General features: G+C 42.9%; 1 protein-coding gene across 1 annotated transcript in view; it reads left to right on the forward strand.

Moving 5' to 3' along the window:
* Positions 1 to 2,540: 2,540 nt before the first annotated feature.
* Positions 2,541 to 22,028, forward strand: part of Psme4 (proteasome activator subunit 4) — a 102,446-nt gene continuing 82,958 nt past the window's right edge. Inside the window, exons 1-3 of the mRNA XM_042691131.1 lie at positions 2,541 to 2,786; positions 16,160 to 16,300; positions 18,946 to 19,062. Of these exons, the coding sequence (XP_042547065.1) occupies positions 2,545 to 2,786; positions 16,160 to 16,300; positions 18,946 to 19,062 (500 nt within the window). The 5' untranslated portion in view covers positions 2,541 to 2,544. The remainder of the gene's footprint in view (positions 2,787 to 16,159; positions 16,301 to 18,945; positions 19,063 to 22,028) is intronic.

The following is a 22,028-nucleotide window of genomic DNA, read 5'->3' on the forward strand; positions in this document are numbered from 1 at the left end:
AATCATATTATACTTTAACCTCCCTTTTTGAAATGTTCGCAACTCCATATCTCTAGTTAGAGATAAAATATTGGCAGACAGAGCTACTCAATAATGGTAGCTAACACCAACATAAATAACATTCCCTTTTCCTTTGTCAGACTCCCAGGTTTTTCCCAGTCTGTCACCTTCACTCATATACCTTCTTTCTATCTTTTTCTCAATAGTATCTCTAAAGTATATTAAATAGATAGGTTTCACTAGGTAGTTGATCAAGAAAACACCACATGCTACTCAGGCAGGAAAAGAAGTTTATTTACCGAACTGCTGCCCCCACCATGATTGGTGGAGAGGCATGGCTGAAAAGGAAAGAGGTGACCCACCCATGGGCCAGGACTTATCTAGGCCAGGGACAGGAAGAGGTGTGGCCAGGTGGGGGAAAGGTGTGGCCACACTGGATCTGGATGTGACCTCTGGGTCTGGGAACTGCCTGTGGTCAGCATGTGACCAGAGGCAGCCCAAGATGTGACCTAGCAGGGGGGGGAAGGTGACTGCTTCCAGGTGTGCGAGTTACCTAGTTAACAGATACTGGGTGGAAAAACCAAGAGGTAGGGAGGTGTCCCTGTGCAAGACCATGGCTCTCAGTAGTAGTTAATACATGTAAATAGACCATACCTTAAAAATCCCTCTTTTTATTCTGTTTCCTTTTCCTCCTCTGATCTATCCATTCCACCTTAAAAAAGAAAAAAAGGTTGTTGACTATTCACTTCATATTTGTCCTTTTATGTCTTGCACTCCTACACACCAGTGAAATTGTCCTTCCTTGCTTCATCAATAAACCTTGTATATTCAGTAAGCCTCAGATCTTCCAGCTATCTGGGTGGGATTGGTCACTACCTCTATTTGAAACTCTGGTTCTAGTAATACCCAATGTCTTAGAAAGCTCAGTACCTCTTTGTTTTTAGTGAACTTATGTTGTGGTCTATCTCTCCTTTCTCTATTCATCCTTAAATGTGAGGTTCCTCAGAGTTCTTTCAAGGGCTCATTCTCCTCACACTTTTCCTTCTCTCTCCTACCCATCTAGGTGAATCCCTATTCCAGTTGAGATCACCTTCTTAATTCACATGCCAACACTTTTATTCATCCCATAGGCATTCTTGTTCCAAAGTGGTTTCTGCTGTTTATGTCAGTGAAGAATAGCTTCCCTAGCTAGGAACTGGCACCATGCCATCCTTTTAGTCTTCACCTTTAACTTATCTCTAAACCTGGTCGTTCTGCTGAACTCTCAAATAATCTCACCTGACACCTTCCTACATCTCTTGTGTCTTCCAATGCATTCTCTACACAGAACGATTCTTCAAAAATTTTGTCATGTCATTCTGATGCTTAATATTTTTTTTTTTTGTCCTTTGGGTAAAGCTCTAAATGGCCCAGCATTTTCTTCAGTCTCACTTCTCCACTCTTTGTCTGGCTAGCAATCTTCAGCCATTCTGAACTTCTTCGGATTCACAGAACACAGCTTTAAAGTCTCAGAGCTCATCCATCAGCTAAAGTTAATCCTCCTCCTTTCTTTTGTGAACCAAATGTGCACCTCACAGCTGCACTTAAACAGCACTTTCTAGGAAACGACTTGACACCCCTTTAGTTTGGAGTTCCTCTTTAGGAGTTGCCAAGGGCGTCCTGTACTTACTTGTCTTTTTAATTCTCTACTGTCGGAGGCTCGATTTTCCCATCCCTAGAAGGAAGGCTTCAGTCGCTCCCCTTCAACTTTCCACCCCAAGAGCCTAAACTGAGCGTCAGACTCACACAAAAGAGCTGGGCTCCTAGTGTTGATTATTCCCTTCTTTGGAATGATGGTGGTGTGTGTGTGTGGGGGGGGGGGTGGCTGGATAGGAGAAACGCGGAGGCTTAAAAGAGACAACAACGAAGTACCTAGCGGAACAGAGGGGCAGGGGCCGGCTGCGTCGACTCTTCCTCTGACTCCCGCGGCCTAGGCGCGGAGGCCACGACAGCCCCTGCTCACGGGGGCGCAGCGACCAGAGGCGCGCGGCCCTCGGACCAAGCCGGACAATAGCTTGGAATTCGGCCTCGTGTTTCCGGTGGGGCCGCCACGCGCTGGGCCGGTGCCGCCGGCCGAGGGGGTGGGGGCGCCAAGCCGGGCCCCACGGCGAGGGAGGCGCGGCCGCCTGAGCTCCCGCCGCCGCCGGAGCCTCCGCCTCCGCCGCCTCCGCCTCCGACCCCTGTCGCCCCGCCCCGGAAGTGACTTGGGGCCCATCCGGAACCTCTGGGCCCGGCGGCTGCAGCGTCACCAGCCGAGCCGGTGCGGGGCGGGCAGAGCGGCCGCTGCCGCTGCCAACGAACCGGGGACCGCGCGGGGCCCCAGCAGCGCGCCGGCCGGGAGGGAAGAACTCAGCGGTCGGGCCGCAAGCGAACGGGCCGCCGGCGGCCGCGGGGGGGAGGGGCGGGGGGGGACGACGACGACGACGCGGAGGAGGCGGAGCCCAGAGCGGGGTGGGGGCCGGGGAGGGCTAGGGTGGGAGGGGGTGGGGGGGCGTCCCTGGGCTCATGGAGCCGGCCGAGCGGGCGGGAGGCGGGGAGCCCCCGGAGCCCGGCGGGCGTCCCGGGCTGGGGCCGCGGGGCTTCGCCCCTCAGAAGGAGATCGTGTACAACAAGCTGCTGCCCTACGCCGAGCGGCTGGACGCAGAGTCCGACTTGCAACTGGCCCAGATCAAGAGCAACCTGGGCCGGGCCGTGCAGCTCCAAGAGCTGTGGCCGGGGGGCCTCTTCTGGACCAGGAAACTCTCTACGTAAGTGTGCGGGGTGGTGGTGGTGGTGGTGGTCCCGGGACCGTCCACTCCCACCTGCCCGGGGAAGAAGGGGCCCCCCGCGGAAGCCGCGGCTCGGCAGAGGCCGTCGGGGGTGGGGAGGGACGGCTCTTTGTCTGGGGCGGACGGACGGAGCCCGGAGCTCGGTCCAGGCTGCAGCTAGCTGTCCGCGGGGCAGTCAGTGGTCGTCGGGTGGCGACCGAAGCCCGGAAACCACTCAGGCCACTTGGTTCGGAGGACCTCCGCGGTTCTTCTCGCCGGCTGCCGCTCCCCGAGCGTTGGGTTTGTTTCTTAACACCTGCGAGGCTCCGGGGAGAGCCTCGGAGGAGCGATCCTCCGTGGAGCCTGCCTCAGGGGAGAGGCGGGGCAGGATTTGTCTTCGGGGACCGGTCTCCTGACTTCGCTTTCCATTCCCCCCCCCCCCCCCCCCCACCGGGCTGGCTCCGGTTCCTCCTCCTCCTCCTTCCATCCTCGCCACTTTCCGGGTCTTGGGTTCGCGCCTGGGAACTTTGTGAATGGGAAGGAGGCCTTCAGGGCAGCCTTGGAAGGTAGTTGGTGTTTGAGGTTTGTACGGGCTCGGAACCTTTGATCGGAAAGATTAGTTTAAATCTGCCCCCAGCGCAGTCCTGGGTGGCGGGGTAGACGGCCGGCTGGCGAATGTTGTCTTAGATTCTAAGGAAAGTGTGTGTCGGTCCTGTTGTGACATTGCCTGTGGCGAGACCTCAACGATTCTACGGAAAATGGGGAAGAGCGGCTGAGCAGCTGTCGAGGGTTGCTGTTATCTGGTCTGGGAGGGCGGTTGTGTTTACTAGTCACTTTCGGGAGCTCCCTTGATAAACAAGTTGTAAACTAGAGAGTCACTGAAATTTGAGGAAAAATTGGTACGCTAGTGTGTGTAAACCTTACTTGGTAGATGAACGTTTTTACTGTATCCGAAACTTTTCGGAAAAGAATTGTTTGCAGAGTCTCGATCTGTTCGCTGTAGGTAAAATCTGGGAACGTGGCACACTCACGCGTGTGGCTACGGGTGAGTGAACACACCGGACACCAGTCACCGTGTTTACCCGAATCTGCTGAGTGAACTGGGTGATGACTCAGGGTTTTTGTAATGCAATAGTCTTTTCTATATTTGTCTTTCCTCGCAGGATAATTCTTATGCGCCAGTTATTAGGGGGCCCTGACAGATTTTTCATCTCCTCTCACAGAGTAGGTGGGAGTAATTGCCTTGTTAATTAAAAATAAGCAAAAGTGGAACACTTAACTTGCCCTCTTCAAAGACCATGAAATGTCAAGGTTAACAACCTTCCTCTTGATTAGACTACAAAGAAGTTTGTGGCGCTAGGATCTGTGGAAAATAAGGAAGTGCTGAGGAAAACGCAACTGACTGAGTATTGCTTTTAGTCACACCAGTAGAATGTCTTTTCCTGTTGTTTTTTTCTTTTTTCTCTTTTTTACTGCTACTAAGGTTTGTTGCACTCCAGGCCTCCAGTTCTTACTCTGCTTTTTCACTCACAATTGGCAGTCTATCACTTTAGCCACACCCCCAACTGTTGGAGATTAGTGTCTCTTTTGTCTGCACGCTGGCTTAGCTTCAAATCTTGATCCTCGGGTCTCAGCCTCCTGAGTAGCTAGGATTACAGATTTGAGCCCCTGATGTCTAGCGACTTTTTTAGGTGAGCCTCCTAGGCATTTGTGTAATTTAGGTGCAATGAAAATAATATGACTTAGTTTGAGCAATTCCCTTTTTAAATCACTTGGAATCGATTTGTTACAGAATTACTATTTGAGGCAACATAAACAGCTCATATTAGGTGCACAATTTATGGCCATGCCAGTGTGTGAAGACATGTTTATATTTTTGAGCCTAGGATCTCCGCAGATACTCTGAAGTATTTGTTGTTAATAGAATTTGGCAAATTAGCACCAAGAATTGTGTTGTTATTTTGGCTTATTAGGTAAAAATAGCTTTTAAAAAGCAGGACTAAATATTCAGTGGAGAATCATGGTGTTTAGTAGGGCAGAATGGCAGTTAAATGGCTTACAAAGCTGTTTTCACATACATAACCAACATCAGGTGCTGCCAGGTAGGAATTTATTTTGGAGTAGTGGTTAGATGCTGCATACTGACTCTTGGGATTGCTTTGTTCTGTGACATTTTAAACTTGATGACACAAATTATGATCTGGGGTGTGTTTTTTTTCTCGTCATATTAAGGTGACCTGTTTGTAGTTGTACTTGTTATCTTTTTTTTTCCAGCTCTGTGTGTTACATAAATTAGCATCTAACTACTGCCAAAATTTATGATAATAGCCAAATAGTGTATGAATTTAGTGCTACTTAAAAGATTGGAAGGTAGTAATGGAAATAAAATCTAGCTTCTTCCACTAGCTTTGGTCCTAAATATCTTTCAGTATTCTTGTGAATGAAATGATTGTTGAAGTAAATAATGCATCCAAACCATTTCGTTGTTCTGGTATCTTATGGTTTTTATTCATTTTCAGCCTTTGTATAAACAAGTGTGTATTTGTTGTTGTTTTTTTCTTTTCTGAGATTAGGGATCTCTAGGCCAGATTGGCCTTGAACTTGAGACCCTCCAGCTGATGTTGGAGTTACAGGCATGTATCACCATGTCACCCAGTGTATATATTTCTATAACGACTGTTTTGAGTAATTTGTAACATTCTGAAAATATTTACCTAGATAAGTACATTCCTAAAGAAGATAAAGAGTGTTACTCAGAGGCGCTGGGGACAGTGTCTTCAGAAGTGGGCCCCTCATTTGAGTATCACACGTGTGTTGAAGCTGAGTTCTGGGTTGGGAGCTACTTTGGCTCCTTTTTGACTGTTTACTTCATTTTGTTAGTCTCAGTTCATTCTGAGACTTGCAGGCCAGCTTAGCACCTCTTGATTATTTCCTTTAATTTTAAAACTTGGCCCTGCAATGCAATAGAAGTTTTCATGTAGATACAGTTTTAAGTGAGGAAACAAATTATAGAAGTTTAGAGAAAACAGGAGCAAATAAATGATCTTGGAAAATGGCAGTAAGTGTAACTTACAGAGTGGTAGATAATTTGTGTGGCTCTTGTAGAGAATGAAAGGAGTTGATGAAAGGCAATCTGGAAATTTGATTTTGATCCTGTTGCATTGAGAGCCTTCAGGACCGTTTGCCTGAGGCACTGAAATCTAGATAAAACAGTTTAGATAAACACATTTAGTCACTCTCGTTGCCAGTTTGGTCTTGCTGTAGAACCTTTGGATGGTAAACTGTAGACAGTTTTACTAGGCTTTTAAAACTTAATGTTTAGTAGTGGAGTGTTTTACATAAAATGGAAACATAAGCACAACATCAGATAGATTCCCCTGGCAAATAGAACCTCACTGATTGCTTCTTTTTTTCCTTTCTTTTTTTAAGAAGTTTTTTAAAAGTTACTATTATTATTGTTGTTGTTCAGATCCTGAGGCTTGAACACTGGGCCTGCAAGCTGTCACTGAGCTTTTTTGCTCAACGCTAGCACTCTTATTTACCATTTGAGCCACAGCTCTGCTTCATGGTTTTTCTGGTGTGTAGTTGGATGTAGGAGTCTCAAGGACTTTCCTGCCTGGGTTGGCTTCAGACTTCAGTTGTCAGATCTCCTCAGTAGCTCGGATTACTGGTGTGAATCACCAGCCTCTAGAACTGGTTTATCTGTTATTAAGTACTTATAGTCAAAATAGATACCAGACTTTCCTTGATAGTGGTACAGCTGATTTTCTGAAAGAGAAAATGGACTAAGTGATTTTTGGAAATCATTTTTCTGTCAAAGTTGAATAGCAGCATAATGTGTATCCTTTACATTCAGTATGAAAAATTAAACTTTTATTTCTCAGACATTATCAGTTCACAGCAAAATTAGTAGAAAAACCACTGAGTGAGTTTGTTTTTTCCACTAGTTAACTGGTTGTTTGTGCCAGAATCTTTTATTCCATTTGAGGATATGTTTAGTTTAATTTGAATAGTTCTCTAATACAGCAATTTTTTATGCAAATGCTTTTTTAATGGAAAATATCAGTCATGCAAAAGAAGACAGAATAATATAAACTCATAATTTATTTTAAAGAAGTGCCAACTAACAGCCAGTTTTTGCAAAATTTGTGATTTTACTCTTGACTTTCTGCTCCATTTGTACTATTTTGTTTAAGGTTTATTACGTCAGGGCTAAAGATAGTGGGGCAGGAATCCCACGAACAATCATTTTCATTTAATAACAGTTTTCTTCTATTGCCTCTTTAGAGACTTAGATTCCCTCATGGGGTAGCAAATACGATATTGAGTTACTTCCATTTAAAAAATGAAGCTGCTGAGCCATGGATACTGATTGTTGAGTTTGAGGTCAACTTGAGGTATACAAACTAACAAGCGAACCAAAAAAGACAGTAGACCTCAGGTTAATACTCATAGGTAAATAAAAAAAAAAATAGTAAAGGAAGGATTTAGACATCTTCCTTAGTTCTATTTTGGTTTTTCCAAACAGTCTCACAATGTAGACTTGGCTGGCCTTCCCAGAGCTAGAATTATAGGTGTTCTCTGCCTTTTCTGGCATCTAGGGCCTATTAGATTTCTGCCTTCAAACAATTCAGTGTACTCTTTCTCTTAGTCTACATTTTTATTCATTAGGATACAGCAGACAGTGGTAGTTCCATAAAGAAATGTGGAGGAGCCAGTGCCAGTGGCTCATACCTGTAATCCTAGCTATTGAGGAGGCTGAGATCTGAGGATCACTGTTCAAAGCCAACCCCGGCAGGAAAGTCCATGAGACTCTTATCTCCAATAAGCTACTAGAAAATTGGAAGTAGTGCTGTGTCTCAAGTGGTAGACCGTTGGCCTTGAGCTGAAGAGCTGAGGGACAGCGCCCAGGCCCAGAGGTCAAGCCCCATGACTGACCAAAAAAAAAGGTGGAGGAGGAAAATGGGAAATCTGCATTTATTACATTAAATTAAAAAAAATTAATCTGCCCAAGGTGCTTTAATTTAATGCCTTATACTGAGGCACGGAGAAGGGCAAATAGAAATCAGTAGATCAGTGCCCCTCCACATTCTGAGATCTTTTCATATCACTTTGGGTTTCCACTTGCTCCATGTTTTTGTTGGTCGTGGGGCCTGAACTCTGGGCCTGGGCTCTTCTCTCAGCTCTTAAGCTCAAGGCTAGCACTCTACCACTTGCGCCACAGGGCCACATGCATGCATGGCAAGCACTCCACCACTGAGCTACCTTCCCAGCCCCTGTTCCATTCCTTTTGTGCAGTGCTGGGTATCCATCCAATCCAGGGCTTCACACTGGATTCTGAAATGGAGGCAAAAAAAAAACATTTCGAGAATCTTGTTGGTAAATACAACCTTTAAAACAGGTTTTCTAATTGTGAACCAAGGGAAATAGCCTTTTCTATTAAATGTGATTCATTTCTAGTTAGACTCCTTCCCTTTAATATCCAAATCTGTTTTTTTTCCTCTAACCTTTATAGAAAATTAGATCAAAGTTTCCTTTTCAATAACAGCTGAGAACACGGTAATAAAATAATAGTGAGCAAACAGCAGCAGCAACAAAAAAAGTGTAGTGTATATATGTTTTTTTGTTTTTGGGTTCCGTCGTGGGGCCTGAACTCTGGGCCTGGGCGCTGTCCCTCAGCTCTTCATCTCAAGGCTAGCACTCTACCACTTGAGCCACAGCGCCACTTCTGGCTTTTTTCTTTTTGCTTATGTGGTGCTGAAGAATCGAACCCAGGGCCTCATGCATGCAAGGCAAGCGCTCTACCACTGAGCCACCTTCCCAGCCCCAAAAGTGTATATATGTTGAGAACTCCACTGGAATGTCCAAACAAAGCAGCTCTTGTTAAATGTTCGATTTGTAATCTTGAAGTTGGCTTCCATATTTGGCCTGTTTGGTTTAGCATTTGTTTCCTTTTAGTATACTCTTCTCTCTTGTTCATGTTCTTTTCTCCCCTATTATATGCTGTTTTGAGATCCAGACCTCTACCTTAAACTTTTAGTAGTGGTGTATGCATGTATAGATAGATACTCATTAATACTAGAATTTTTTTTTGTTATTTGTAAACTAAAATATGCAAATTAGGGAATTGTCATGGCTTTTGTTGTTGTTGTTTTATGCTGGTTCTGGGGCTTGAACTCCGGACCAGGGAAAGGTTCCTGAGCTATTTTGCTTAAGGCTAATACTCTACCACTTGAGCCATAGCTCCACTTCTGGCTTTTTGCTAGTTCATTGGAGATAAGAGTCTTATACTTATTGCCTGGGATGGCTTTTAAACTGTGATTTTCAGATCTTAGCCTCCTAAGTAGCTAGGGTTACAGCTGTGAGCCAAAAATGATCAATTTTACATTCAAAATAGTGAAAGTATATCTGGATGAGGTCCATTTTAGTACTCTGTTTGAAACAAAATAGATACTAATCCAGAGAATTGTAGGGAATTAGCATTTTAATTAAGAAAGACGTTAGTGTGCTTCTTGACTGCACAGAAGTATCCAGGAGTCAAGTTTTGTAAAGGAGTTTATATTGGTTACATCAATAGTTTGTCCATAGTTTGCTATAAATCTTACATTATGCTTTTGACAACCATTGAATTTTGATATAACTTTTTTTTTTTTTTTTTTTGTCGGTCATGGGGTTTGAACTCTGGGCTTGGGCGCTGTCCTTGTGCTCTTCAGCTCAATGTGAGTGCTCTACCGCTTAAGCCACAGCACCACTTCGTTTTCTAGCGGTTTATTGGAGATAAGAGTCTCAGAACTTTCCTGCCCAGGCTGGGTTTGAACCGAGATCCTCAGATCTCAGCCTCCTGAGTAGCTAGGATTACAGGCGTGAGCAATCGGCGCCCGGCTTTGATATAGCTTCATTTTGGGCGGGGGGGGGGGGGGGGGGGGGTCTGGTCGTGGGGCCTGAACTCTGGACCTGGGTGCTGTCCCTCAGCTCTTCAGCTCAAGGCTAGCACTCGACCACTTGAGCCACAGCACTACTTCTGGCTTTTTTCTTTTTCTGCTTATGTGGTGCTGAGGAATCGAACCCAGGGCCTCATGCATACAAGTCAAGCACTCTACCACTGAGCCACCTTCCTAGCCCCTGATACAACCTTTTGTATGTTACCTTTTTACGTTTTTTTTTTGGTTGGTCCTGGGGCTTGAACTCTGGCTTGGGTACTATCCTTCAGCTCAAGGCAAGCGCTCTACTGGTTGAGCTACAGTGCCATTTCTGGTTTTCTAGTGGTTAATTGGAGATAAGAGTCTCATGGACTTTCCTGCCCTGCCCAGGCTGGCTTTGAACTGTGATCCTTAGATCTCAGCCTCCTGAGTAGCTAGGATTACCGGTGTGAGTCACCGGTACCTGGCTATGTTAATTTTTATATATAGTTTTCATAGTATACAGGCTCTAAATATTTGAGATTAGATTAGATACATAGTATTTCCTTGCTAAGAAAAAAACTCATACATTGTAACTATAAAATGGGTACTAAAGTACAATACTAAAGTGCTAACAATTTGGAGATTGCTTAAGAATTCCTTTTTTTTGGTCTGGTCGTGGAGCCTGAACTCTGGGCCTGGGCGCTGTCCCTCAGCTCTTCAGCTCAAGGCTAATGCTCTACCACTTGAGCCACAGCGCCACTTCCAGCTTTTTTTTTTCTGCTTATGTGGTGCTGAGGAATCGAACCCAGGGCCTCATGCATGCAAGGCAAGCGCTCTACCACTGAGCCACCTTCCCAGCCCAAGAATTACTTAAAACACCTTTTTTTTTTTTTGGTCAGTCATAGGCTTGAACTCTGGGCCCCGAGTGCTGTGCCTCAGCTCTTCAGCTCAAGGCTAGCACTGTACCACTTGAGCTATAGCGCCACTTCCAGTTTTCTGGTAGTTTATTGTTTATTGGAAATAAGAGTCTCATGGACTTCCCTGCCTGGGCTGGCTTTGAACCGCAATCCTCAGATCTCAGCCTCCTGAGTAGCTAGGATTACAGGCATGAGCCACTGGCACCTGGCTTAAAATACTTTTTAATAGTCTAGAGGTGTGAGTCAAATGGTAAAAATACCTGTGTAACAGCTATGAACATCAGTACTGCATAAAGTAAAAATAAAAATAAAATTGCAGCTCTACAATCTTCAAATGGTGTTAAAGGGCAGGTATTTATTTTTTGCCATCAAGTTTTTTTTTGCTTTTGTTTCTGTTTTTGTTGTGGGGCTTGAACTCAGGACTTGGGCCCTGTCCCTGAGCTATTTCACTCAAGGTTAGGCTTTACTACTTGGAGCCACAGTACCACTTCCTGTTTTTCTGGTGGTTAATTGGAGTTAGGCTGGCTTGGAACTGCAGTCCTCAGGTGAGTTGCTAGGATTGCAGGCTTTAGCCATAGGCACCCAGCTGACAAATTTTATTTTACTCAGTGGTTTTTGTTGTTTTGTTTTTTCCTAATCCTGGGGCTTGAACTCAGAGCTTGCACACTGTCCCTGCATTTCTTTTGCTCAAAGCTAGCAAGCACTTGAGCCAAAGAGCCATTTCTGGCTTTTTCTGTTTATATGGTACTAAGGAACTGAGCCTAGTGCTTTATGCGTGCTTGGCAAGTACTCTGCCACGAAGCCACATTCTCAGCCCCTTGTACATTTTTGTTTTGTTTTGTTTGGTCGTGGGGCTTGAACTCTGGGCCTGGGCGCTGTCCCTCAGCTCTTCAGCTCAAGGCTAGTACTCTCTCCCACTTGAACCACAGCACCGCTTCCAGTTTTCTGGTGGGGAGATAAGAGTCTCATGGACTTTCCTGCCAAGGCTGGCTTTGAACGCTGATGCTCAGATCTCATTCTCCTGAGTAGCTAGGATTACAGGCATGAGCCACCAGTGCCCGGCTACTGCAGATTCTTGAAGAATTTGTTTCTGCATTCATGTATTTTTCTTGAATTAAAGATAGAACCCAGGACCTTAAGCAAGTGTTGTATCACTGAACCACAACCCCCTGCCAGGATCCTGAATCCTTTTTTGGGGGGGGGGGAGAAGGGGGGTCGGTCATGGGGCTTGAACTCTGGGCTTGGTCGCTGTCCCTGCGCTTTTTCAGCTCAAGGCGAGCACTCAACCGCTTGAGCCTCAGAGCCACTTCCGGTTTTCTGGTGGTTTATTGGAGATAAGAGTTTCCGGGACTTTACTGCCTTTGAACCGCGATCCGAAGATCTCAGCTTCCTCAGTAGCTAGGATTACAGGCGGGAGCTACCGGCGCCTGGCTTCCTGAAGCTTTTAGTTGGGATAGTTTGTATTCTAAGGGAAGGTAGATTACTTCCAGAAACCTTAATTAGTAAAATGTCACCTATAAATGGGTAACACATATTTTTTCCCCCCTTGAGGCATTGGGGCTTGAATACATAGCCTTCTACATTAGGCAAGCTCTCTGTGCCATGCCTCTAGCTATACCTCTTTTGAGATAGGAGCTTGCCAAATAACTCAGAATAACCTGCAATTTGTAGTCAGCTGGCCTTGAACTTGAGATCCTTTTGTCTCTCTCTACCTCCTGGGATTATAGGATGAGCCTCTGGGGCTCAGATGGTGTTTTGATTTTGAGATAGACTATCACCAACTTTCCTTGGGCAGGACTTGAAATCTACCTGCCTCTTATTTTCTAAGTAACTGGGAAGGATTACAGGTACAGGAGTCTTGCTGAGCTGTAAATTTGTAATAATGCCAGGCATTGGGTGGCTCCTGCCTGTAATCCTCATTACTGAGGAGGCCTAACCCAGCCCAGTGTTCTACAGATGTAAAATTTAATCCAAATCAAAATTTCAAAAGTTGTTTCAGATGTTTTAGATAGTTATTATATCTACACCAAGCTTTTAGTTCTGCCTTTCCTGAAATACCTTTTTGTTTTATAGTTCATTCTTAGTTAATTTTAATTATAGAAGTATTTAGAAATTTTTCAATGAACTAAAAGATAGATAGAAAAGGTAAAAATGAAATATACCCAGAGGAAATATTTCAGTGTTGACTATTTGTGTGTGTATGTAAGTAATGTGTGTGTATTGTATCTGTAAATCTCCCCCTCTCCTTTTTAGTAGTACTAGGATTTAAAACTCATTGAATGCTTTGAGGTATTACCTGGCTTGCTTGCTTGCTCAGCTGGTGATCTCTACTACTTGAGCCACATCTCCAGCCCAGTTTTTTTTGTTGTTGTTGGGTGGTGGAGCCTGAACTCAGGGCCTGGGCGCTGTCCTTCAACTCTTTTGCTCAAGGCTAGTGCTCTGCCACTTGAGCCACAGTGCCATTTCTGGCTTTCTGGTGGTTAATTGGAGATAAGAATCTCGAGGACTTTTCTGCCCAGGTTGACTTTGAACCTCGATTCTCAGATCCCAGCCTCCTGAGTAGCTAGGATTACAGGCTAGCACTCTACCTCTTGAGCTATAACTCCGCTTACCTCTTGAGCCATAACTCCATTTTCTCTTTTTGGTGGTTAATTGGAGATCAGCAGGGGCAGGCTCCAAATACATTTCAGCCTCCTGAGTAGCTATATGGGCTTGAACTACTGGGACCAGTGGTCTGGGTTTTTTGTTATCAGCTCTCATCTCACTAATGTAATCCAGGCTAGGTGTTTACAGTTTCCTTAGTGCTGGAAGGTGTATGGTTTTAGGATTTACATATATATAATATAGTATATATATATATATATATATATATATATATATATATATATATATATATATATACACACACACACACACACACATTGTCTTCAAAGTAGCTTGGGGGGGAGAAAAAGATGCTCTTAGTGGACTAATAATTTGCAGCATTTCTTTCTGGAAGGTTGCAAAGCACTTAGGTGTCATAATTTAGGAGCTTAAGGAGGTTAAGTGTAAATTTAATTTGATTTTTAGCTGTTGGGGAGTTCTAAATATCATACAAGTAATGATAATGCTCTCTTTTCTGTTGACTTAGATATTTGTCTGCAAAAAGATACTCATCAAAGTGGCTGGAATTTATCCTAAGTAAATTTGGAGTTCTTACCTCTGAATTCCTAAATATACTGTGATTAGTCATATTTACATTTTGGATTTTTTATTTTTTATTATAAAGGGGGTGATACACAGAGGGGTTATAGTTACTTAAGTCCGGTAATTAGTACATTTCTTTTTGGACAATATCACCCCTTCTCTCTCTCTCTCCCAGTTTTTCTGTCCTGTCCCCACCTACAAGTTGTATAGTTTATTTTCAACATAGTGTCTAGTGAGTTCCACTGCTGCATTTGTTCTACTTTGGTCCCTTCATTTTTGTGCCCTCTTTACCCTCCCAAAGACAGATAAATGAACAAAAAAGACCAAAAGAAAAGAAAGCAACAAAGAGAAACCTCATTTCCATTTCCTGGAGTTCATTTCAACAAATACTTTACATGATCAGATATACATCCATATCTATTTCTTAATAAAATTTGAAATTAGTATAGTAACCAATGTTTGTTCTCTTATTCTGTTTACTTTTAATTGAGATGTAGTATGGTGCCTTTAAGCACCTTCAAAAAATTTAAATAAAATATTTCAAATTATTTGCTTAACAAAGGAAAGATACAAAGGAAGCTCATTTCAGGTTACTGATAGAGGCCAGTTGAGACTCTATGATGAGATAGTAGTGTTTTGATTGAGCATTACATGTTGATGAGAATTCAGTTGCCGTTATGTCCTTTATTACTAAATTACACACTTGGTAATCTCTTGATTAAAGTTTACAGTGATTCTTTGCTGTTAAGATGAAAATAATAAAAATTCTGTATGAGCCAGGCACTAGTGGCTCAAGCCTATGATCCTAGCTATTCAGAAGGCTGAGATCTGAGAATCTTTGCCAGCCCTGCCACCTTCCCAGCCACCTTCCCAGCCCCACAACTCTTATTTCTTGTTTGTTTGTTTGTTTATTTATGGGTCCGGTCATAGGCCTGAACTCTGGGCCTGGGTGCTGTCTCAGCTCTTCAGCTCAAAGCTAGTGCTTTACCACTTGAGCTACAGCACCACTTCCGGCTTTTTTCTTTTTGCTTATGTGGTGCTAAGGAATCAAACCCAGGGCCTCATGTATGCAAGGCAAGCGCTCTACCACTGAGCCACCTTCCCAGCCCACAACTTTTATTTCTTAAATATGATATTCTTCTTTTTTTTTTTTTTTTTTTTCCGGCCGTGGAGTAGGGGGGACAGTTTTGGGGATATGAACTCAGGGCCTGGGCACAATCCTGAGCTTCTTTTGCTCAAGGCTAGCATTCTGCCAATTGGGCCACAGCACGTCTGAGGAATCAAACCCAGGATTCATGCATGCTAGGCAGGCAATCTACCACTAAGCCACCTTCCCAGCCGTGGTGTAAAATTCTTAACATCAGGGGCAGGGAAGGTGGCTCAGTGGCAGAGCGTTTGCCTTGAATGCATGAGGCCCTGGGTTCGATTCCTCAGCACCACATAAGCAAAAAGAAAAAAGCCGGAAGTGGCATTGTGGCTCAAGTGGTAGAGCTCTAGCTTTGAGGTGAAGAGCTGAGAGACAGTTCCCAGGCCCAGAGTTCAGGCCCCACAACTGGACCCCCAAAAAATAAAATTCTTAACATCAGAGATATAAATAAAAAGTATTTAATATTTTGTGTGTACATCATAAAGTTACCCTGTTAAGACATTTTAAGTGTAAAGGATTAACTATATGCACGTTGTAAATGGATTCTTTTTCATGTTTGGTTTTTTCTTTGTGCCAGACCTGGGACTTGAATTCAGGGACTAGGCTCTGTGCCTGAGAGTTTTTGCTCAAGGCTAGTGCTCTGCTACTTGAGCCATAGCTCCACTTCTGGCTTTTTGGTAGTTCTTATAGATAAGAGATTCAAGGACTTTGCTGTCTGGGCTGGACTCAGATCTCAGCCTTCTGAGTTGCTAGGATTATGCTACTGACACCTGGTATAAACGGATTTTGAAACTCTTTCTCACCTTTTATGGCTCAAACGCTATTCCATAATAGCAGTCCCCAGTTTTCCTTTCCTTTCAATAGTTACCAAACATCATTCTTTGTGTTTCTGAGTGTGGTTGTTTTAGATACCACATGTACATGGAACTGTTGCTGGGTACTGGTGGTAGAAAGCTCTAGTTTAGAGCAAAAATATCAGGGACAGTGTCCAGGCCCTGAGTTCAAGCTCCAGGATGCACACACACACACTGAAAAGGAACTTGATAGAATTTCTCCATTTGTAATTGTCATAACTTTTTATTTAAGATTTTTCCACGAGTTGAGCATGACAGTATTGCCCTCTTTTCTAAGGTTGATTGATCCATTGTTATTCTTTGTGAATGTTAGTATAATACAGCAAAGAACATAATTTTGAAAAGCTTTGTCTATTTTTCTCTACAGGTATATTCGACTTTATGGGAGAAAATTTAGCAAAGAAGATCATGTTCTTTTTATTAAGTTATTGTATGAGCTGGTATCAATTCCAAAACTGGAAATCAGCATGATGCAGGGATTTGCCCGTCTCTTGATCAATTTATTAAAGTAAGTCTGTTTTCTGTAATTTCTAGTAAGAAAACCTTATTTTAAGGTTTTAGGGAGAACCAGTTAGGGATAGATCACATAATCATCATAAATTTAATTGTGTATTTTAATTAAAGGTTTTCAGCTGAAAATAAAATTCCAGCTGGATATTGTGGCACATTCCTGTATAATCCCAGGATTATAGAGGTCAAGGCAGGAGGATCTCAAGTTTTGAGGTCAACCTGGGCCTCCATAGGAAGTTCAAGGCCAGCTTAGGCTACATAATAAGTGTGTCAAAAAACAAATCAAGGCCAGGTGCAGGTGGCTCACATCTGTAATCCTAGCTACTCAGGAGGCTGCGATCTGGATGATTGTGGCTCAAAGCCAGCCTGGGTAGCAAAGTCCATGAGACACTTATCTCTAATAAACCCTCAGAGAACTGGACATGGCACTGGTAGAGTGCTAATCTTGAGCCAAAGATCTGAGAGATAACACCCAGACCCAGAGTTCAAGTCCCACGACCACGACCCCCACCACCACCAACAAAAAACAAATCAAGCCAGGGGCCCATGGCTCACACCTGTAATCCTTGATACTTGAGAGAGACTGATCTAAGAATTCCAGTTGAAAGCTAGTGGGGTAGACAAATTGTTGAGCCTGTTATCTCCAGTTAACCAGCAAAAAAGTTGGAACTGGATGCATGTCTCAAGTGTTAGCAAAGATGCTGAACAAGAGCATGAGGTTCTGAATTCAAGTCCCAGTACAAAACAAACCAAAAGAAAACAAAAAGCAAACCAGGTACAGTGTCTCATGCCTGTAATTTTAGCTACTCAAGAGGAAGAGTTAGGATTGTGGTGTGAGGCCAGCTTGAGCAAAAAGTTCGTGAGACTTCCTCTAAGTCAATAAAAACATGGGTAGGATGACACGTCTTTGTCACTCCAGCTATAAGAAAAGTGTAAATAAATAATAACAATGTATGCTGATCTAGGCAAAAAAATGAAAACCTGTCTGAAAAAAGTACGTAAAATAGAAAGGGGTAGAAATGATGAGTAAAGTGGTAGAGAACCTGCTAGCAAAGTATAAGGCCCTGAGTTCAAATCCCGTACTTCCAACAAAACAAAACAGTTTGCCAGTTCCTTTATGATGACTTATCTTTTATAGCACACAACTTACCGTATGTTGTCTGATTATTTTATTTTTTGTATGCCAGTTCTTGGTCTTAGATCCCTGGCCTGGACACTGTCCCTGAGCTTTTGTGCTTAAGACTAATGCCCTGCCACTTGAGTCCCAGCTCCACTTCTGACTTTTTAGTGGTAATTAAAGAGAATCTCATGTACTTTTCTACTCAAGCTCAGCTTCCTGAGTAGCTAGAATTATAGGCATGAACTGCAGATACCTGGTCCTCATTGTTATGTTTATGTTAATGATTTCCCCCATATCAAGTACCTTGAGAAGACAGGTGTCATATTCTTTTGCTTATCCAAAAGCAGCCAACACAATCTTGAAAACATACTCTAGAAGTAATGTAGAAAAAGTATGACATTGATCTACAATAATGGTGACATGTCTTCTCTACATTTATTTGTTTATTTACTTATTTATTGTGTTGGTCCTGGGGCTTGAATTCAGGGGCCTGGGCACTGTCCCTGAGCTGCTTTTTGCTCAAGGCTAGCATCTGCCACTTGAGCCACAACAGCACCACCTCCTACCTTTTCTGTTTATGTAGTACTGATGAATCGAACCCAGAGTTTCTTGCATGCTAGGCAAGCACTCTACCTAAGCCACATTCCCAGCCCCTTTATTTTATTTTTTTGTCTTATTATTTTTTTGTTTATCCGGTCGTGGAGCCTGAACTCTGGGCCTGGGCGCTGTCCCTTAGCTCTTCAGCTCAAGGCTAGTGCTCTACCACTTGAGCCACAGCGCCACTTCCGGCACTTTTTTCTTTTTGCTTATGTGGTGCTGAGGAATCGAACCCAGGGCCTCAGGCATGCAAGGCAAGCGCTCTACCACTGAGCCACCTTCCCAGCCCCAGCCCCTTTATTTTTATTAAAAAAATTTTTTTTGTCAGTCATGGGGCTTAAACTTGGGGCCTAAGTGCTGTCCCTGAGCCTTTTGCATTTAAGGCTAGCATTCTCCCACTTTGAGCTACAGCTCCACTTCTGGTTTTCTGGTGGTTAGTTGGAGATAAGAGTCTCACTTTCCAGGGCTGGGAAGGTGGCTCAGTGGTAGAGTGCTTGCCTTGCATGCTTGAGGCCCTGGGTTTGATTCCTCAGCACCACATAAGCAAAAAGAAAAAAGCCGGAAGTGGCGCTGTGGCTCAAGTGGTAGAGCGCTAGCCTTGAGCTGAAGAGCTGAGGGACAGTGCCCAGGCCCAGAGTTAAGGCCCCACGACCAGAACCACCCCCCCCCCCCCAAAAAAAAATAAAAAATAAAAAAAAGTCTCACTTTCCTGCCTGAACTGGTTTTGAACCATAACTATAATCCTTAGATCTCAGCCTCCTGTGTAGCTAGGATTACAGATGTGAGTCTGGCTTTTTTTTTCCCCCCCTTCTTCCCCATTAATTAGGTTTTGTTTTTCGTTAGTCATGGGGCTTGAACTCAGCCTGGGGGCTATCCCTGAGCTCTGTGTCATTTCCAGGTTTTTTGTTTTTTGTTTTTTAATTTAGGAAAAAGGAGCTTCTTTCAAGAGATGATTTGGAGTTACCTTGGAGACCACTTTATGACATGGTAGAAAGAATATTATATTCCAAGACAGAGCACCTGGGATTAAATTGGTTTCCTAAGTAAGTGTTTCTGTTAAAGTACTTCTTTGGGGACAGAGGGCTTTAAGAGGATTGATCATGATGGAAGAATATTGAGATGTTTGAAATAAGCAAGTGAAGACACATTTTAATGTGCTCATTTCTATGTAACTAGACTCTTAAAGACAGTACATTACCCTCTTGAAGCTATCTAAAAAGCTACACTTTTCAAAACTTTTCTACCAAGATGTCTGTAACAGGTGTCACTCTACTGACAAAACAAAGCAAGAGATTTTTTTTTCCTGAACTTTAATTTCTGTCATTAGAAACAATCTACATTTATCTCTTCATGGACTTTTGACTAAGATCAGATGCAGGAGTAAACTATATTTGGCATTCTTCATAATTTATTTTGCACTTTAATTCTTCAAATAAAGTAAATATCTCAAGAAAAGGAGCCTTATATATTACCCAGGAGTATCCATATACCAGAAGACATACTCTAACAGGTTAAAGAAGTATCTTCTTCAGAGATTGACTGTTTTGGGAGCACAAACTACATAAATGTGCGTTCCTTGGTTTATGCCATTTGCTAGTAATGTTTAGAACTATGAATATCTTGCTCATTATTATTGGCTTTTTGCATATACATCCTGGCTCTTCAGTGCCTTTCATTTTAGTGTTTGGTGTTAATTTTAAATATATAAAGTGCACTGTGGTCATCTGCCTTTTTATTTTAATAGTGATTTCAGACTTGATTGTTAAGTATCATTTTCCTTTGTTAACAGGGTTCTGTGTATAGCTTAGTAAGCTAGGTGTTTTTGTTTTAATTTTTGTTCTTATTAGGTATTATAAAAGGGGTTCCAATTTAACATGTCCATTTATATGTACAAGTTGCACATTGATCAGTGTCACTTCTCATTTATCCCATTCTTACCTATTTCCTCAAGTTTTCCTATATGTGCATAATGTACACATATTGTGTACCTTCTTCTCCATTTGTTCTATTCCCCTTTCCCATCACCCCCTACAGTTTGGCCTAAAAATGCTCTTACTAAATGTATGATTAAGGCTTAGTTTTAGTAATTTCTTTTCAATTTTAAAGTTGTTTCCTCAATGTCTAGTCATTTTTCATATACCTATGTATTGAAGAAGATTTCGTCTCAGCTTTCTGTCTTAAATCAAATGTGATCTCCCAAAGAATGCTTTTTCTTTTCTTTCTTTTTTTTGGGGGGTGGGGTTGGTCATGGACTCTGTACTTTGGGCCTGGGTGCTTTCCCTGAGCTCTTCAGCTCAAGGCTAGCCCTCTACCACTTGAGCTACAGCACCACTTCTGGCCTTTTCTGCTTATATGGTGCTGAGGAATCGAACCCAGGGCCTCATGCATGCAAGGCAAGCACTCTACCACTGAGCCACCTTCCCAGGCCCCTGCCCCCTCTTTTTTTTGTTGGTTGTGGGGCTTGAACTGTGGGCCTGGGCACTGTCCTTCAGCTCTTCAGCTGAAGGCTAGGGCTCTACCATTTGAGCCACAGCACCAGTTCTGGTTTTCTGGTGGTTTATTGGAGATAAGAGTATCACAGACTTTGCTGCCTGGGCTGGTTTTGAGCTGCGATCCTCAGATCTCAGTTTCCGTAGTTGCTAGGATTACAGGCGTGAACTACCAGCACCTGGCTCCAAAGAATTCTATTTTTTTTTTTATTACTATAAAGGTGATTTACAGAGGGGTTATAGTTACATAAGTCAGGTAATGAGTACATTTCTTTTTGGACAATGTTACCCCTTCCCCCAAAGAGAGCTATTTCATATGCCTGTATTAATTTCTCTTTTACTTTTATAAATGAAATCTTTTTTTTGTTTTGTTTTTTGTACAGTCATGGGGCTTGACCTCTGGGCTTGGGTGCTATCCCTCAGCTCTTCTGCTCAAGGCGAGTGCTCTACCGCTTGAGCCATAGCTCCACTTCCGGTTTTCTAGTTGTTTATTGGAGATAATAGTGTCATGGACTTTTCTGCCTGGGCTGGCTTTGAACCGCCATCCTCAGATCTCAGCCTCCTGAGTAGCTAGGATTACAGGGATGAGCCACCAATGCCTGGCTAAATTAAATCTTTAAAGACTTATTTGTGTAGTTTTTCTATGTGTCTTAGAGACATTGCTACATTACTTGTGTAATTTTCCTAGTTCAGTGTATTTAATCTATGCTTAATCCCCAGTCTTTATTCACGTAGATCAGCAATCTGTATTTTTTTCCATAGAAATTTAGAAAATGGCTGAAAATGGTAAACTTTAAAAGACATTCATGTCAATGACAAGGAAATAGTGAAGTGGTATAAATGGAAAGCATTATGAAAATAACTATAGGTGATCCTGACCCCTAATTGTTTTTTGGACATTGGTCACAAGTACAGTAGTGTAGTCAGTATCATGTTTTAAAACAGACTCATTTTAGTTATAAAACAGTAAAATTCATGAAATTGAATTGTTTAGCTATAAATACATGAATGTTTAAGAAAACCCAACCATTTGAGAACATTTTGTAAAGATTTCTTTTTGTTATTTCTGCCATAAGGAGCGTAGCTTGGGTTGAACTGAGTCTTCCTTAAATATGAACTTAAGGAACATATGACTCAGCTCACCATTTCATAGGTTCCTGAGACCTTTGAGCTGTGTTCAAATCAGTTATCTTATGGAAATTGGTCTGATATTTTGACTACTTGCGAAAGCTGTTGGTAAATGCAAGGTGGTGGGGGCAGTTTCTTCAGTGTCCTATTCAATGAGGTTTTTTTTTGTTTTTTATTTTTTTTTGGTTGTTCATGGGGCTTGAACTCTGGACCTGGGCACTGTCCCTTAGTTCTTCAGCTCAAGGAGACCGCTCTACCACTTGAGCCACAGTGCTACTTCCAGTTCTCTGGTGGTTAATTGGAGATAAGAGTCTCAGAGAGTTTACTTCCTAGCTGGCTTTGAAGCTTAATTCTCAGATCTCAGCTTCCTGAGTAGCTAGGATTACAGGTGT

The sequence above is a fragment of the Dipodomys spectabilis genome, unplaced genomic scaffold (genome assembly GCF_019054845.1).
Source record: "Dipodomys spectabilis isolate Male_0828 unplaced genomic scaffold, ASM1905484v1 ptg000141l, whole genome shotgun sequence".
In the NCBI taxonomy this organism is placed as follows: domain Eukaryota; kingdom Metazoa; phylum Chordata; class Mammalia; order Rodentia; family Heteromyidae; genus Dipodomys; species Dipodomys spectabilis.